This window comes from Fusarium tjaetaba, assembly GCF_013396195.1.
Source record: "Fusarium tjaetaba strain NRRL 66243 chromosome Unknown NRRL66243_c0000460, whole genome shotgun sequence".
NCBI lineage: Eukaryota > Fungi > Ascomycota > Sordariomycetes > Hypocreales > Nectriaceae > Fusarium > Fusarium tjaetaba.
The window spans coordinates 1,208-18,686 of NW_023501656.1; the positions used below are offsets into that span (position 1 = coordinate 1,208).

The window sequence follows — 17,479 nt, forward strand, 5'->3', positions numbered from 1 at the left end:
TAAGCTGCATCTCTTGGACGCTAGTGTCATCATCATCACTTTCGATAGCTGAGGCCAGATGATAGCTATCCATGATAATAGCAATTGCATCTATAGACTTGTGATCAGATCTTCATATCTCTGTGTTTCTTTATCAGCATTATCAATTGGCTTGCCGTATGAGACTGTCTCTTATCAATTCATTCAACGCGGTACCTCACAAATCTCAGTGATAGACATCTCCAATTCACAGCCTGCTTCTCCGCTTACTGCGTACCTGATGATCGGCGCACCCAAGAACATGCAGGCCACCACACTAGAAAATCCAAGCCGAGGAATAAGTCCAAAGTCAGAGCGCTTTGTGCCTGAAACGAGGCCTGTGATTCTCAGTTGAGAATGCGGGGTTTCGAACTATCCGCACATCGTGATGGTGTTGACTAACGGTAGCTCCGGTGAATCCGAATTAGGAACTGCATCTGTCTATCGGAACTGAACCTCATCTTTCTAATTCGAGCCTTTCTCCGAAGTCAGGTGCGATAGTTCGGAGCTTTCTGCATTGCTGGCCTTGCTGCAACACCGACGTCGACCAGCGTCATCATCAGGCTGTGAGCCTTTGTCAAATTCCGAAAATGTTCTGGAACTGGTCCTTCGTAAAAGTGCGTGATATTGTTCCCCCTGGTTTAGACTTCAGCTGCAATATGCAAGTTCGGTACTCCGCCGAGATGTGAGAATGCAAGATCATTTGTTTCTTTTGGTGAGTCTTTGTACAGATTGTATCACGAGAGAGACTAAGGTATCTGCACCCAAGTCTCCGCTCTCTTCTCTGGTATCGTACACAATTCGCTCATGCTTCATTGACACATGCCCTCCAACCTCCTCAGGCCACATTCACAGGCTGGGCTTACTGGGCGATATGCCTTCGGCCCTTGATCTTCCTCCTGAGGAGAATCTTCCTCCCCGTCTTACTGCGCTTACGACATAGAAATCCATGTCTGCGCTTCTGGACAAGCCTCGTATGTCCGTTCATGGTATTTCGGGGTCCGCAACGAATCTGCATATCGCCGAGGGCAGGGTGTGCTGAGATGGCGCTCGAAGGAACGATATCGGCTGATGCGGCTGTCGAGGGGGTGAAGCTTGAAGGAAGAGCTGTTCTTCGGATAGCGCCGGTCATGGGAGTGAGCGAGGGTCGGAGAGGGACGAGAGTTGTGAATGTCCTGATGGAATTAGTGATGGTTTGATAGAGGCATGTGGATGAGCTTACCTAGGCGATTGAGCGAGGGGCTTGGCCAGGACTGGGCGCGCGAGGCGCGTGATAGAAGAGAACATCGTGTTCATTTCGGTAGAGCGCGCAGAAATGAGACTGCGGCTTGTGATGTGGTGATGCAACGGCCGTCAAGTCGTTGGTGATGTAAATGTTGAAATTTTGAGCTTCAGTCGAAAGTGACGCCGCTGTTTCGAGGTGGGGCTGATTACCCTGTACCTCCCTTTTCTCCTCAATGGCTTCACTTGATCCTTCCGTTCATCCTAATTTATCAACAAGTTTCTCAAAGATGAAATCGACTTTCTTCATTCATTATCAAGTACGAATAATAAGCCATTCCCCGTATCACATTGATCAAATTATTGTGCTAGCCAACAACTCTCGCCAACCTCAGCTCAATCTCGCGGATAATCTCTGCGCCCATCACAATCCTGTGCTACAATACAATCATGCAAGATAAAACTCACCATCGTAAAGCCGGCTAAGTCTGCCCCAATCATCTCAAAGCTACCCCAAGTTTTGATTCATCCCATGATTCTTGATAAATCACAATGGTCAATGGAAGATGAGGCCAATATTCATCTGGAAGGTCAAATGGCAGCGACAACAACGCTAGACTTGGAGACATCTCGCTGGATTCAAGTTGAAGACGGCATGGTCAATTATGATTGGCTGTTGGAGCTGAACAACCGCCGATGTTGGTTGTTGGTTGAGGTGTTTCTCCTCCGGCCAGTATAATGACCCCTAGGATGCGTTTTCTTGGGTCGTTGTCACCTTTGTTTATCGACGGCGCTTGCAAGTTGCAGTGTCGTCAATCTCGGTCTTGATTGCGAGTTTTGTCCCGGTACCAAGGTTTCCCTCAACAGTGAAGTTGTCGCACAGCTGAGAGCAGCCCTGCTACCCGTCCTACCCCTGCCTGTCAGAAATGCATCTCAAAACAATTGCCTTGTCGTTTAAAAAACCGCAGGGAAATTGATCGATAAGATAAAGCATTTCATCTTGCGAGCTGCCTTTTTGAGTTATCTCTTGCCTCTCTCAGCTATGCGCTCAACCCCTGCAGATAGCTGAGTGAGTGCTTGCAGCAACCAACAGCATATGCCAAAGCGGCCAATGAGATCAGGTTTCGATGTTTCGAAACCTGCCGGTTGATTCCTTCTTGACCTTCACCTGAACTCTATGTTGACTATGAAACTATTTTGGTTCCTATCTTTGCTCTTATGCTGGTCGACAATGGTCTCAACCACCTGCATCGTGCGACCGATATTCTGCAATTATTGGCTGAGAAGTCATCTCTAATATGCCAAGAAAGTTCCTCACCCAAAACTGCTTCCCGAGATGTCTTGATATGGAAAAAGATATACTCGAGCTGAATAAACCCTTGACTCCAAGTGAGGTGAGCCGATGGTCGGCGCGTAGTTGCATGAGAAGCTGGTGAGATGGCAGTAAAGTCTGCGGGCTTGTTCCAATCTACAGAAAGCTGCTTTGGCTGTGGAGGATGGGATGGTCAAGTCGTACTGGAAGATATAAATCTGCTCAAGTCCCGCCAACAGTCATAGAAGGACAATCCATTTCTCAGCTCCAATTTCATATCAAGATACCCTTGTCTAAATCTTTCCTTTGTTTTTTCATTTTTCATCTATTACTCTTATCAATTCATCATGGCTGGTCCTGTTGAAGTTCTCTCTATGCACCCACACGCCCTTGACACTCCTCCCCGAACGCCTTACAAAGGCTTTGATAGCCTCAATTCTGGCAAGGAGAGCCCTAGAAAATTGATTGGAAAATTCCCAACGGATTCCAGTCTTGGAGACGTGCTCTACGATCCTTCTCCAAGTTCACTTTCTTCACCCCGACCTCGTGATGATTCCAATCAAGAGGTCATGCCTGAAGACCCCTTTGATAGTCAGCACAATCGCATTCTGTTTGATGCAATTGATGCCCTGCAGTCCTTTGGGGCCGGTGACTTGAGCATCCCTCAGGTATGTAATCTTAGGACTTTTGGGCTCTCGCAGTACTTACTAGTGGTAGCTCATTATTGTGGGAGGACAATCCTCTGGAAAGTCGTCTCTGCTCCAAAGCTTGACAGGAATCCCTTTCCCAGTCGACAGTGGCTGCTGCACCCGGTTTCCCACCCGCATTGTCTCTCGTCGCACAGAACCAGACAGTGACGACTCATTCCGCATTACTATTGATCCTGCTGAAGTTGATGTTCCTGGTTTGGATCCTGCATCTGACAACATCAAGAACTATGAGTGCAGCGGCAAGATCCTCACCAAGGAAAGATTTGCCAAGGTCATCGACGAGGTAAGTCACCTTCCTGCCATCTTTGAGAGGAACGAACTGACAATCACAGATATCCTCTGAGTTCATGGGCCTTCGAACTGGTCTAGGAGAAGACAGAAAGAACTTCGTAGCAGAGGTGCTCAAGATCGAGCTGTCAGGGCCCCACCGCTCCTATTTCAGTATTCTCGACCTTCCTGGCACATTTCAGAATGCTTCTGCCGTTAACGAGACAGATCAAGCCAAGGTCGAGGCTATGGTCAAGGAGTACATGAACAACGAAGATAATATCGTTATGTGAGTTAGCTTGGCATGACATCAGTGATCGATCATACTAACAGTTGAAGCTGCGTTATCGATGCACCTACGGACTTTGATAGACAGGAGATTTTGAGGTTAGCCAAGAAGCCCATCAAGCAAAACCGCTTCGTCGGCGTTTTCACAAAATGCGATATGGTGCAGCATGAGCCAGAGGCGACCAAGAGGGCAAGTTAACCATATGGACTCTTTTTGACCACGCTAACATTGAGTCAGATCGTATCAATCGCAACTGGTAACTCTACTCATAGACTCGGACGCCTAACTGGTGGCTGGTTCCTGGTTCGCAACCGAGCAGACAAAGATCCTGATTCTTTCGATCTCAGCGCCGCAGAGAAGAAGCTATTCAGCAAGAGCCCCTGGAACTCTGTTTCTCAAAGCCGCTTGGGCTCAACTGCAGCCAAGTCATATCTTGGTACCCTTTTGAGCTCCAAGATACGCGATTGCTTCCCAACACTCCGCAGTACAATTCAGCATAACCTCGAAGAGAGACTACACGAGAAGACTATGCTTGGAGAGCCTCGCACTAGCCATGCCGCAAGACAGCAATTTGTTGTCGCTACTGTCCGAAAATATGAAGAGATGGCGCAAACGGCTCTGGACCGTCCAGGATTTCTCGACCACAGCATGGAGCTTCGCAGAGAAGTCAGTCGCTTGAATGCTGAATTTGACAAGTTCATGCGAGCGCGAGGCGGTACCTGGGAGTTTGAGGATATTGACGTTGATCCTCGCGTGCTGCTAGATGAACATATGAATCTTGAGACACAGGCGAGGGCCGAGGGAAAGCGATTACCCCCGCGTGTTCGTAATGTCAATAAACCGAAGATCGATGCTTCACTTGACAAGGCATTCCCGGGATTGTCACACACTCAAGACACAAGAAATCTTATGGGTGCCATTCAAGACAAGCTGGCGCTCTATCAGGGATCTCTTCTGGATGGAATCATCAACCCAGATATCTACCCAGACATGTACCGAGAGCAAGTGAAGAAATGGGGACACATCGCGAACATCCACCTTGCGCGAGTCGCACAAGCAGTCAGTCGATGCACAGCCTCCATTCTCAACGACGTCTGCCCTCAGGAAAGTGACACGTCAACTCTGTCGAGGGAGTTGACCACGCTCTTGGAAGCTTCGTGGAAAGAATCCATGCAAAGAACTGAAGACTTGTGCAAGTCTCAGTGCGAGATGGAGACAAAGTGTGTGCGACTGCAGTCCACTGGTCCTCGCTTTGGGGATGAGATCCATGGTTGGAGAATCTTGCGATTCTATGAGGGATTCGCCAGTGTTTCGCAGGATTGCGAACCGGGGCAACTTGATCTTGCCAAGTGCTTTGAATCCATCCATCCAAGTCTGGGCATGAACATGGCTGTTGATGTCCACGATGTTCTCAAGGTTTATTACAAGGTATGTGCCGTAAACTACATCTTCCGTGTCAACAATTGCTAACCTTTTTAGCTCTCCCTGGACGCTTTCATTCGTACCATCAACAACACTGTTATTGAATCGTTCATCTCTGGTCAAGACGGGCCTGTTCTGGGTCTTAACACCAACCGCATTCTTAGTCTCTCGGAAGATGAGATGGAGATTGTTGGTGGGGAGAATGAGAACACTGCCAGGAGACGTAAAGAGCTGGAGCATGATATTGAGAAGCTTCAAGGTGCCCTTACTATCGTCGATAGGGCGACTCGACAGACATCTGCCTTGGAGAGAAATTGAAGTGGATATCAGTGATGGGGAGTATCAACCGTCATTCATTAGGCTACAAGTTACACAATCTTTTATATAGTCATTCCATGCGGTATGCACCTTAAACCTTGGCCGCATTTCCATCAGTGCTGCCACTTCGAATGCTGCTCTTCTTGCCAGCAGGGGTAGTTCGCTTGCGTCTCATGATAACGAAGGCAGCAGCTCCAACAATAGCGACAACACCAAGAGTAACCATGGCACCAATGACACCAGCAACGGCGTTGGACATGCCACCCTTCTTGGAAGTCTTGTTCTCACTCTCACCCTCAGCACTCTCGTCGTCATCCTTGTACGCAGCACAGAAATCTTCTTCGGCGCCACACTTGGTGCACCAATCTCCAACATCAGTAATAGAACGCTTCTCAATCTCAGTCACAAACTTTGACCAAGAAAGAGAGTCCTCGCCAGTCCCAAAGAGTGGATAAGTCTCAAGGTCGCCGGCTGTGCTGTTGCGGAAGAGCCAGCGAACACGGAGGTCAGCCTCTGGGTTTGAAGGGAAACTGTCTCTGTCATCATCGGTGAAGAGCTCGAAAGCCATGGTAGATGCGTAATCTGGCAGACCGTAGAAGTTGGGAGAGACATCAAGAAGATCTGCAAGACCGAAGAAGGCAAGGAAAGTGTCGTAACTTCCAGCGAAGAGAGAAAACTTGAGCTTTCCTTCAGAAGTCACAGTCTCATTCAACTGGTTGAGGATAGCACCAGAAAGAGTCTCAGCGCCAATGGCTCGAGCAGGATCAGACTCGTTCCAGTTCTGGCCGAGTTCCGCAGAGTCAGCGAGGGTGCGGAGCTGAAGAAGGTCTGCGTTTGAGAGGTTGCGGGCTGGAGAGGTGCTGTTGTGAATGCGAGCGACATTGACGAGGTCGAAGATGTTGTAGGCGTTCTTGTAGGTCATGTTCTCGGGACGAAGGTTGTAGACGCCGTCGGAGAGAACATCGTAGAATTGCTCGTAAAATTCCTTCGTGTCTTCTTCACGTTGAGCAAAGACATCGCTCTTCATGAAAGACTTTGAGGCAGTGACATATTTGGGACAAGCATCATCGCCCTTGATCCAGATGGTGTCTGGTGAATTATCATTGATGGTATGGAGACGAACATATTGGTAACCATCAAGAGGAGCCTGACTCTCAGAGCCATTGTTAAGAGTCTGAGAAGCAATCTCAGGGTCTAGATCAGCGAGAGGAGGGTAGAATCCTTGAAGGAAAGCTGTAGCCGTGTTCATGAGGATGCCCTGATCAGGAGCACTAGCAAAGATCTGAGAGGGCTTGTATTCATCTTCAGAAATACCCAAGATGCGATACTGAGAGTCCGAAGCGAGATATCGATCACGGTAGTCTCTTCCAACTTGGAAGTTCTGCTCTGCGCCGAGACTAGTGAGGGATTGAGCGCCGTACCACTTTGTAGTGCCTATTTATGTAAGTGGGAATCATCAATTGAGCTTGTTGGACATACGATCTCCATGACGGCTAAAGACTACAGCGCCATGAATGACTTCACTGGCAGCACTGCCAAAAAGGAAACTCAGCAAAAGAGTCTTGGAATACATGTTAAACTTATGGATTAGTTAGAATTGAAGAAGAGCGATGTCCCGTCGGAAGTCGGGCTCGATGCTTGTATTTATGCTTAAGCAAACGCTAACTCTAAATCCCACCTTTGGTCTTGGCATTTGATAAGATTCGCCCAATAAATGGGTTGATCAGATAAATCGCTCGATCAGCGGAACTTTGTCCGCGGAGGGCAAGACCGGTCAAGTTCGTTTGTGCAACACCGAGGAGATCCTCTATGCACAAGCAAGACAAGTGAGTGGATGCACCTTGGGAACCCCGCTCGTGGTCTGATAAGGAAGGTTGATGATTGTGGTGTGAAGCAAGGTTGAGGGGAAAAGAGTCAATGGCTTGAAGATATGTGAATGTAGAGGCCAATGGTTTGGATTGTGTGGGGATGGGTAAGCTGCGATGTGATGATTTGTAAGTTCACATGAGATGTAGTAAGAAGAGGGCTTGTTGAGCTGGGAGTAGTTGAACGTTATCAACTAGTGTCAGGAAAGGAATGGCCTGCTCATGATTAAGAAAGAGGTTTGATGGCAGATATGTTGTAAATTTGTAGTTTAGTTTTACTATGGTTCCAATAACAAAGATGGTATGTGAGTGGTGGCAGTCTCTTTGGTAACATGCATAAGACGGAGGACCCCAGCAACATATATGGAGGAGGGTGCATGGCTTAAACGTTTCGAAGTGATTAACAGCTCAATAGAAATGAAGATTGGGAATCCGATAGTGGGGAAAGCTCTCCGTTGCAACAACTTGGCGTGACAGAAATGGGCCTTGAACAACTGCTTGTTACTAGAGTTGTCACATCGATACCCTCACTCTCACATCTCATACTTCACTTCTCTGAACTCCCCCTCTGCTCTACTCCACCAATCTCTTCTCAGAATCTCATCCCACTCAATAGTCATAAGAATCTCTCCAAAGTAATTCACCTCTCCCTTCTGCACGAATCCCAACTTCTCAAACAAAGCTCTGCTTCCCTTATTCCCCTCCTTGATCTTGACCATCAAACCCTTCAGCTCCTTTGCTTCATACTCTGCTAGTATCTCGTCTAGGTGCTTTTGGATATATACGAGCAATGCACAGACAGCTGCTTGTCCGAAACCTTGGCCACGATGTGAAGGCGATGCGATCATGACGTCCACTTCACCTGTGACCCATCCCTCTGTGCTTGTCTCTGTGTCTTCATCGTCGGATTCAAAGGGGTACAAAAAGAAGTTGATGTCCCCTCGCATGAGAGGATCTGCATCCGCTGCGCCGGCTTTCACAAGTGATACATTCTCGGTGAGCGGTGCACAGACGATAAAGGTGAGTTTATCAGACGATGTGCGCCACGACTGTTGGTTCTCATATTCCTCATCCAAAGTCATGGGTTCTGAAGCTGTAGCTTCTTGAATATCCTGGGTCATATTAGCGTCTGAGATTCTGGTGATGGTGAGAGCTTACAGGATCTTGCATCCATGCGTGGTATTGCTTCACATGATGCGCCTCGTATGGTACGAGCAAGGCTTTGCTCGTTGAAATAGCTACTACTCATCAGTACATATGCATTACGGAGAGTGTAGCATTACCTGTATTTTGGTTGATCTTCATTGTGATTTGTGAGGTGTAAGTTGTGAGGTGAATATTCACAGTTCAACACCATTGGTGAAAAAAGTTGAGTCAAAATGGGGCACCAGAAAGCTTCTTACAACCACAGCCAGAGGTAAATGCAGGACAACATGCCAACGCTTTCTTTATATTGTACATATTTTACATATTTCGTTACAATGATTCATCCATTATTCTTTCGTCTCAGCCTCTTTCTTTTCTCTCAGCTTCTTTAGTCTCAGCTGTTCAATTCTCCACCTCTCTCCAGACTCTTCAGCCTCTCGAGCCTTCTGAGCCTCCTGCGCCAATGCTACCACCACACGACCCAATCGATTGTTTGGCCCTTCCATCCCAGCCACAACTTCAACATCAGTCAGCTCGATGCCCGCGACAGGAGGGAACATGGAACCAAAGGCATCAGGCTTTTGGCTCACAATAGCAGCTTCTGTGCCATAATCGAGATCAGCGTCAGCGCGAGCATACGCGACAGTACGTCGCTCTGGCTTGACACCTAGACCGTCGAGTAGCTGCGTAGCCTTTTCAGGCATGACGGGTTGTAGAAGGATGCCTGCGATGCGCAGAGCTTCGGCGGATCGGTAGATGACCCAGTTGAGGCGGGTTCGCGCATTCGCGTCCTGCTCTTTCACAATCTTCCACGGCGCAGTTTCTGAAACAAAGCGGTTTGTCTAGAGACGGGTCAGTCACTCGAATTCAGATGAACAAGTAATACTCACGTCCTGAAGAAGCCAAAAGATATGTTGCAGGGCATGGTTCACTTGATTTTGATCCATGTGAGTTCGAATTTCCTCCGGTAGGCTTTGCAGACTCTTCTCGAGACTTAGAAAGATATGAGGACTTTCTGTAGGTAAGAAACTCCCACGGTTCTCAAACCTTCCAGACTTTGCAAATTCAACTGCCTCAGTTGTACTCCAAGCAAGCTTCCTGACTCGAGCAATTCGGTTGAATAAGTTGCCAATATTGGCCTGAAGATCCTTCTCGTAAATAGCAGCGATAGATTCGTTCGCATAATCCGAGTCGCTTTTGTAATTACCATTACGCATAAGGAAGTATCGCAGAGCGTCGAGACCCCAGCGCTGAACAGCGAAGAAAGGGTTGACGACGTTGCCGACGGATTTTGACATTTTGCGGTTCGACATGGTCCAGTGGTTGTGGCAGAGGATCTTCTTGGGTAGGGGAAGGCCTGCGGCCATGAGAAGAGCAGGCCAGTAGATTGCGTGGAAGCGAATGATGTCTTTGCCGACGACGTGCATGTCTGCTGGCCATATTCCCGTATCTTTATCACCAACATGCCACTTTGTGCCGAATCCAGACGTGGTCAGATAGTTAACAAGAGCATCCACCCAAACGTAGATAGTAGTGTTGGGATCTTCGGGATCCTTGACTCCCCAGTTCAGTCTTTTCGCAGGGCGAGTGACGGAGAGATCCTCAAGATGATCTCGTACCCAGTTGCGCACTTCATTCATACGATCAGCTGGTTGAATCCAATCCGGGTTCTCGTCATAGAACTGAAGCAACTTCTCCTTATACTTAGACAGCGGGAAGAACCACGTCTTTTCCTCAACCCACTCGACCTTATTGCCTGACTCTTTGCTGACCGTCACCTTGCGCCCTGTCTGAGGAGAAATGCTTGACTGGACAAGATCTTCAGGATAGAAGCACTCATCACTGACGCAGTACCATCCCTCATGCTTCCCCTGGTATAGGCCCAAGCCTTCAGGTGCGCGAGCCTTGAGAAGAAGCCAGAACTGCTGTACAACGTCTTTATGTGCTTGATCGGTGGTTCGGATGAAGAAATCGTGCGAGATGTTGGCATGTTCGGCGAGGTCTTTGAACTTATTGGCGTTGTTGTCACAGAATTCCTGCGGTGGTATTTCTGCCCCCAGAGCTGCCTGTTGAATCTTCATGCCATGTTCGTCTGTGCCTGTAGCGAGGTAGGCCTCATGGCCACTGATTTGCTTCCATCGTTTTATGACATCGACCAGAACCATGGTGTACAGGTGACCAATATGAGGAGCTGCACGGCAATTAGACACGCCAGAGCTACGAGGCATCAAACTGACCAGCATTGACATAAAAGATTGGCGTTGTTACATAAAATGGCTTCTCTTTGCCTGTCGACTCAGTGCTATTCGAACGGCGCCATTGTGAGGTTGGCGCATAGGCTCGACATCCTAGGCGACTCAAATTGGATTGACAGGCCAATCGAGACTGTATTAGACGAGCGCCTTGTAAAGACTGAAACCTGAAGGCCCTCATGGCACTTGAGAGCTCTCAGAGCTACTTTTCTTGCTGTAATTCTGAGCGGAATGTGGGGATCTAGAGGTGAAGCTGCAAAGCTTCATACGATAAGCTACAAAATGTACCGTGCGAGTAAATTCTGTGATAACTGTTCATCTGCATCATCGCAGGCATCTTTTTTGAAACTCTGCCTGGAACTGTTTACTTTTGCGCCAACCTTAAAAACCCTGGACCTATACATTCCCTTCTTCTTCCTCCCATTCAATTCTTTCCTTTGAACATCAATACACACACAAACACAACTATGTCAGCCCCAACACTAGCAACAGAGGTGCAAACCTCGAGCGATGGTAGGTATCTTCAACTTCAACCGCGAAAGTAATAGCTAACAAACTCAGCTGCTGAAATCTTCACCAGTAACTACTACCAAGCGATAAACCGACAAAAAGACATCCTCCCATTCTACATAAACTCCTCCCAAAGATACCCCATCGCCGCAGACATCTCTATCAACGGCGCCGTCCTCCCGACACCAGACGACTACGCCAAACTTCTCGAAGCTCAAGGCAAAGACGCGCACTACGAAATCGAGTCCTTCGACGCACACGTCCTCAACCCAAATTTCACAATGGGCGCACCCGAAAACATCTTCGACAGCGCGAAGAAGGAGAAGAGCGGCGACAAGATGTCCATCCTCGTCACTGTTATGGGCAGGGTACAATTCGGAAAGGGTAGAGAAGCACCTCAAAAGATGTTCAACGAGACGTTTGTTCTCGTGCCGAACTGGGAATCTATGGTCAAGAACCCTCCCAAGGGTGTCAAGAAGTGGCTCGTCATGTCTCAGAACTTTCGTGCCTTGTAGGGCTGGGCGGAGGATGAAGAGATACCGATTAGAGAGGAGACAGAGTTCGAGAGAACTTATTGGAGAAACCAGCGTGCGAACCGTTTATTGAAAGAGGATAAGAGTCGCGCGAACTCGGCCAAGAAGCCCAGTGGCCAGAAGCCGTAGGGGGCAGGTCGTGCAACTCGGGATAGACGATCATGAACGAGAGCCAGATCAAATGGGAGAGAACTCGACTTGAACGAGGCATGAAAGACGAGCCGGTATCATGGCGCATAGAACAATAGGGCATTCAGATGGCGCAGATTTAGGCTTTCATCTAGCACCGGTCAAACTAGACAGCAAACCAACAAGCAATTCATTTTACACCACCAACAACTGTTTGCCAACACTACATAACAAATATCCGAGCTTAACCACCACTTGCACGTGCTCATATTGTTCTTCAACGAGGCTTCAAGAACAATAGCTTCATTTTGGCGGGGTATCCTCCCCTGCACCTGCATCAATCCCCATACAGCAAAAAAACAGTAGAACCCAGTGACAAAACCCCACCATCCATCACCAACGTAGCTCTCCAACTCCAACAATGCCACCCAAAACAAAAGCCGGCTCCAAGGCCCCGAACCCCGAGCCCAGAGGTATATTCCCTCTTCACTCGTTCTCTATATATCTGTCTAACGTTTCCCAGCTGCTCCAGATTCCCCCCCAGACACCATCGCCCAGCGTTCGCAGCAGCGCTTCTTCCAGACGAATCCTATCGAGAACCGTCGTCAGCAAGTCGGGTTATCAGCTCTCACTCCCGCTGAGAAGAAGATCTACGCACACGTCAACCTCATCAATACTGTTATAGATAGCGATAAATTCATTAACCACAAGGCAGAGCGCGAGTTCTGGAAGTTTGTTTCAAAAGAGGGTCTACCTATTCGCAGACTTCGCGACTACGCCTGGGGAAAAGACCGTTCCGGACGAGATATTGGGACATATTCGCCCGACGAGCTTGAGCAGCGCACGCTAAAGCACGCAAAGCTCACATCGCTGCAAATACAGCATCGTCAGTTTCTCAAGAAGCGAGAGAAGCAACTCGAAGTAACCACCGAGGATATCGCCGCTGAAAAGACGAGAAGAAAAGCCATGGCTGCACTCAAGAGGGACTTGTACGGGGAGATCACGGGAAGTCTGGCCCAGGATCCTGAATGGGACGATGTCATCCCCATCCCGCAGAACGAGCCCGAAGGCGCCCTCGCGCAGATTGCCTATCCGGACGACTATGCCGAGGGTACGTCCGTTTGATGCCCAGGTCTAAAGGAGTGGCTGACTGAACCGCATCATAGCCGTGTCCTACCTTCGCGCCGTCATGGCGGCGGACGAATTCTCCCCCCGAAGTCTGCGTTTGACAGAGCACGTCATTTCCATGAACCCAGCACACTACACTGTTTGGTTGTACCGCTACAAGATTATCTCGGAATGGAAGCTTAGTGTTCCCGATGAGATTGAATGGTTGAACGAGGTTGCTCTCAGCAATCTCAAGAACTACCAGATTTGGAATCATCGTCAGCTCCTGATGGACTACTACTATCCTCTCATCGAGGATGATACTGCGACTGTTCGTCAACTGGCTCGTTCTGAGACGCAGTTCATCACAAAGATGCTGGAATCAGATGCCAAGAACTACCATGTATGGTCCTATCGCCAGTACCTCGTCTCCAAGCTGTCCATGTGGACTATGAGTGAGCTTCTTTCCACCCAAAACCACATTGAGGAGGATGTACGAAACAACTCAGCTTGGTCGCACCGCTTCTATCTTGTCTTCTCAGACCCCACAGCCTCCACCCCTGGATCAGGACCTACAGAGCCAGACCCTCGCATTCCAGCAGAGACAATCGATCGAGAGATCAACTACTCCAAAGAGAAGATTGATCTAGCGCCGCAGAACCAGTCTCCTTGGAACTATGTCTCTGCTGTTCTGACCAAAGGCTCTCGTCCCCTATCCTCCCTCAAAGAGTTTGCCGAGAAGTTTGTCACTGCACTGGGAGAGGAAGCAGAAGAGGTCCGCAGTTCGCATGCGCTTGATTTCTTGGCCAAATTGTACGATGAAGAGGGTGACAAGGAAAAGGCTGAGCTTTGTCTACGACGTCTCGGAGAGAAATGGGATCCTGTACGAGAGGGGTATTGGAAGTACCGTGTCACTCTGCTGAAGAGCGGCCAGAGCGCAAAAGAATAGTTGAGGATGTTTTGATATGGTGTGATCTGATACCTTGAGCCCAGAATTGTATTCCCATTATGCATTGAAATCTCAACGACCAAGAGGGCCCAAATGAAGTGAGTAGAAAGAACATGTCGCATTACTAGATTATAATCATATATATGCCAAAAACTCCCAAAGAGGCCTTTCCCATCGCTTCTTCAAGTCCTAGTTGTGTTTGACCCTGCGTGGCTAACCAGATGGTTTACATCGGAGTAAATGCTCAACAGCTTGAGCGTGTTCTGTCTTATTAGTGATGATTTACTGGCTTTCAACTCGCCAGAACTTCCATCCTTCTCTTTCTCCAGTATCGCCATGTACTCCGACGAGCTTTTCGACACCCTCAGTGCCCTCGGCTTCCAAGAACTTCTCAAGATCAATCTCCATACCGCCCGAGTCATCTTCCTCTGTACCATTCTTCAAGACAGCTGGCCAAAGGACGCCAATACCGTCACCACCGAGAGTCGTCTCGAATTTGGCGTAATTCTCGGACTCTAGTTGTTCTTCAAGCTTTTGTAGCTTATCTGTGGGTACACCAGGTCGTAAAAGAGTGATTGAGCATCCACCGCCGCCAGCGCCTGTCAATTTTGTCCATCCAATACCCTCATGGTCGACAAGTTCTCGCACTCGTTCCAAGCGTGGATGGGAAACACCCAGTGATACTAATAGACCATGATTGATAGTCATCAGCTCGCCCACCTTGCTGAGGTCAGCCTCCGATTTGCTGTCAAAAGAAGTGTCATGAATGAGCTCAGAAGCGGCATCCGTGACCTTGTCCATCGCATCCAAGATCGTGCCAACAAGCTTGGGGTGGGTTTGTTTGAGCTTTGCGACCTTGGCAACCTCGTGTGCGGTAGACTTGGATTGTCGAGTGTCCACCAACAGCAGAGGCAGTTCAGGGAAATCCCACAGAGGTCGAACCGTCGGTGGTTTGGAGTAATCTGTCCGTTGAAACACCACGGCCTTACCTTGTGTCGCAACCGTATTATCCACACCAGAAGGGTTCCCGTGGATACACATTTCTGACACAAATGCCCATCTGTTGATTCGTTCGACTTGAAGTCGTGCTTCTTCCGAAGGTTGATCTGGATGGGGGCCGGATAGTGTCCGTAGTTGAAGAAGAAGAGCCGCTGAAAGGCATACTGAAACTGACGCGCTGCTGCCCAAGCCAGCACCAATCGGTATTGTGGATCGGAGAGTGTATAGACATGGAGGGAAGGATGGCGATCCTAGCGATAGGAAGAGGTAGAGGAAAGCTGAGACAGAGCTATGATGAACTCTTCGAATCTCCTCTGGGTGGTTGGGTGAGACAACTTCGATGTGTGGTTGGATGGCCGCAACAAGATCAGGGTCGAGTTCTGTTACGAGAGAGTAGTATGACTTCTTCTTGGAAGGTTGTTGGAATGCGTCCCATGGCAGGTCGTCAATATTCCAGGTATGAACGAGGCCGATATCAGCGAATCGGAGCGAGACGGTACGTTTCGACTTGGAGAGGGTGGTGACGTGAAGGTATGACCGCAGTGAGATGGCTGCGGCAATGGCTGCCTATGCGCCAATCATGTAAGCATGCAATTGGCGATAAGATGGAGCCGACTTACCTTTCCATGGACAACAGAGTGTTCTCCAAACACAATGACCTTTCCTGGTGCAGATACCATGAAAGGAGGTGCCATAGGGCTAGACATTTTGCGGCTCAACTTCATGCGACGAAGGGCACTGCCATTGCTAGAGTCGCCAGATGTTTCAGAGCCAGAATCGGAGGCAGGGCCATGACCGTTGCCGTTGCCATTGGCATGGCTGCCATTGAGCCCGTTTACCATGACTGGGGTCACAGATGGCATGGAGGGTGATTGTGTCGCGCGTGTTGTTTGGTGTTGATCTTATCTCCAATTACGTGGTCTGACCCCTGTCGTGATGAGTGTATGCAGTATGTTTCGTAGAAAGTAGAAGAGTCGTAGAGCGAGAAATAACAGTAAATGATTGTATGAAGATAATTGAATTTAACGGTAGAAGGAAAAGTATAAGAAGCAAGAAAGATGAAGGAGGAAAGTTGCTTAATTCGGTAAATTAGTGGTTGCCTTTCTTGACCATCGTCAGGGGGTGGAAAGTAACTTCTTTAAATTCGAGAGCGGGGGTGTGATAAGTTAAAACAGTTAGGAAGGAAGCGGGCAACGGACGGACCTCGACTCCCAACAATGCAATGCAATGCAAGCCAGAGACGATAATGAAAGGCAATAAACAGTAGCGTCACAGATGAAGTGTTAGCTAGAGTCCAAGGTAGACGTATGTGACTTAGATTGATGCACCGCTGGGAATTGTTGGCGTAATGGGTAATTGAGTCCCCCGCACTTTCCACCTGTGTCCCTAGATCAACGTACCTGCCTTTTGACACACCTCACAGTTGTTCCAATGGAAAAGAGAAGGAGCAGAACGATGTAGGGAAACGCCCGTCAACCGAAATAGGAAAGGTTCCGGATGTGAGTGCCTCGATGGTGCAGATGACGGTTACCAACGATCAACAAGATGAGGTGGAACTAACTGCTTTAACGAGACAGGCTAAGAGACTTGGGTTACAATCTAAGTGCTATCGTTATTATCTCCTCTTCAAATTCGAGACGAGTTGATATGAAATGCCTACGAGACGTTGCCAACAGCTCACAACATCTGTCCTCTGTTGTTGAACCGAATGTGTAATGATAGGCCTCCAATTGGAAGAACTCAAAATAGCGGTCTAGCGCTAAAAGTCAAGTCTCCAGCTGGGCTTGGGTTTATCTGGAGACTGAGCTGAGCCCACCACCACGACTTAGACGTCCCGTTTCCCGCGATTTGTCGATGCAGCAACCGAGAGTGGAAAATCGAACAAGCAAAACTATATGAACCGACTTTTCCGGCGAGGACCGGGTATTTCAAGGTTTCAGAATCAGAAATGCCTATCAGTTGAAGAAGAGATGCAGAAGAACTGCACCAGAGACAAGCATCGGCATTTGTAGCCGCGTGATTGATGATGATGACAATAGCAACGAACAATACAACAGCAACCCAACCGTGTGACCCTGCGTGCCGGATAAGCCGTCTGGTTCAGCTGCTGATCGATGCACCAGGAGAGCTTGATTGTGATATGTAGCACTCTGGTTGGCCGGGCGGCTCTCTGTAAATCAGGTTATGAGACTTTTAGCCAGCCTCGAATATCTGCCGAAGCAACAGAACATTTGGAGTCGTTGGAACTTGCAAGTTTGGATTTACTGGTACGTCCGTCGTCGAGGCGAAGCTAAAATATGACGACAGGCGGGAAAATATCCATGCTGGTGCCTGCAGCTATAACTTATTGGTGTGGCCGTATCCGTACTTGGAGAAGCTGTTGCCTGCTGCAGCCTGTTACTGGACGGCAAAGAGTGCATCAATTGTCGCAT

The 17,479-nt window shown here is 48.6% G+C and overlaps 8 protein-coding genes across 8 annotated transcripts; 3 read left to right on the forward strand and 5 right to left on the reverse strand.

Annotated features, from left to right (window-relative positions):
* Nucleotides 1-880: 880 nt before the first annotated feature.
* Nucleotides 881-1,305, reverse strand: FTJAE_13697 (ribosomal L34 mitochondrial; the record flags this gene model as incomplete). Its single annotated transcript, XM_037346865.1, has 2 exons — nucleotides 881-1,193; nucleotides 1,241-1,305. 2 exons carry the CDS (start codon nucleotides 1,303-1,305, stop codon nucleotides 881-883), a joined length of 378 nt encoding a protein of 125 aa, XP_037199261.1.
* Nucleotides 1,306-2,898: 1,593 nt separating this feature from the next.
* FTJAE_13698 (dynamin-related 1D) lies at nucleotides 2,899-5,557 on the forward strand (the record flags this gene model as incomplete). The annotated part of the gene is made up of 6 exons (XM_037346866.1): nucleotides 2,899-3,219; nucleotides 3,269-3,544; nucleotides 3,594-3,817; nucleotides 3,868-3,915; nucleotides 4,090-5,245; nucleotides 5,297-5,557. 6 exons carry the CDS (start codon nucleotides 2,899-2,901, stop codon nucleotides 5,555-5,557), a joined length of 2,286 nt encoding a protein of 761 aa, XP_037199262.1.
* A 91-nt stretch (nucleotides 5,558-5,648) lies between these two features.
* FTJAE_13699 (acid phosphatase) lies at nucleotides 5,649-7,130 on the reverse strand (the record flags this gene model as incomplete). Its single annotated transcript, XM_037346867.1, has 2 exons — nucleotides 5,649-6,991; nucleotides 7,037-7,130. 2 exons carry the CDS (start codon nucleotides 7,128-7,130, stop codon nucleotides 5,649-5,651), a joined length of 1,437 nt encoding a protein of 478 aa, XP_037199263.1.
* An 825-nt stretch (nucleotides 7,131-7,955) lies between these two features.
* FTJAE_13700 (METHIONYL-TRNA SYNTHETASE mitochondrial) lies at nucleotides 7,956-8,727 on the reverse strand (the record flags this gene model as incomplete). Its single annotated transcript, XM_037346870.1, has 3 exons — nucleotides 7,956-8,534; nucleotides 8,581-8,660; nucleotides 8,706-8,727. The coding sequence occupies 3 exons, from the start codon at nucleotides 8,725-8,727 to the stop codon at nucleotides 7,956-7,958; spliced, it is 681 nt and encodes a 226-aa protein (XP_037199264.1).
* Nucleotides 8,728-8,915: 188 nt separating this feature from the next.
* Nucleotides 8,916-10,733, reverse strand: FTJAE_13701 (METHIONYL-TRNA SYNTHETASE mitochondrial; the record flags this gene model as incomplete). Its single annotated transcript, XM_037346871.1, has 2 exons — nucleotides 8,916-9,410; nucleotides 9,459-10,733. The coding sequence occupies 2 exons, from the start codon at nucleotides 10,731-10,733 to the stop codon at nucleotides 8,916-8,918; spliced, it is 1,770 nt and encodes a 589-aa protein (XP_037199265.1).
* A 554-nt stretch (nucleotides 10,734-11,287) lies between these two features.
* On the forward strand, nucleotides 11,288-11,845 carry FTJAE_13702 (nuclear transport factor 2 eukaryote; the record flags this gene model as incomplete). The annotated part of the gene is made up of 2 exons (XM_037346872.1): nucleotides 11,288-11,333; nucleotides 11,382-11,845. 2 exons carry the CDS (start codon nucleotides 11,288-11,290, stop codon nucleotides 11,843-11,845), a joined length of 510 nt encoding a protein of 169 aa, XP_037199266.1.
* Nucleotides 11,846-12,413: 568 nt separating this feature from the next.
* FTJAE_13703 (farnesyltransferase geranylgeranyltransferase type I alpha subunit) lies at nucleotides 12,414-14,048 on the forward strand (the record flags this gene model as incomplete). Its single annotated transcript, XM_037346873.1, has 3 exons — nucleotides 12,414-12,465; nucleotides 12,516-13,103; nucleotides 13,159-14,048. 3 exons carry the CDS (start codon nucleotides 12,414-12,416, stop codon nucleotides 14,046-14,048), a joined length of 1,530 nt encoding a protein of 509 aa, XP_037199267.1.
* Nucleotides 14,049-14,330: 282 nt separating this feature from the next.
* On the reverse strand, nucleotides 14,331-15,910 carry FTJAE_13704 (mevalonate kinase; the record flags this gene model as incomplete). Its single annotated transcript, XM_037346874.1, has 2 exons — nucleotides 14,331-15,614; nucleotides 15,668-15,910. 2 exons carry the CDS (start codon nucleotides 15,908-15,910, stop codon nucleotides 14,331-14,333), a joined length of 1,527 nt encoding a protein of 508 aa, XP_037199268.1.
* Between the last annotated feature and the right edge of the window lie 1,569 nt (nucleotides 15,911-17,479).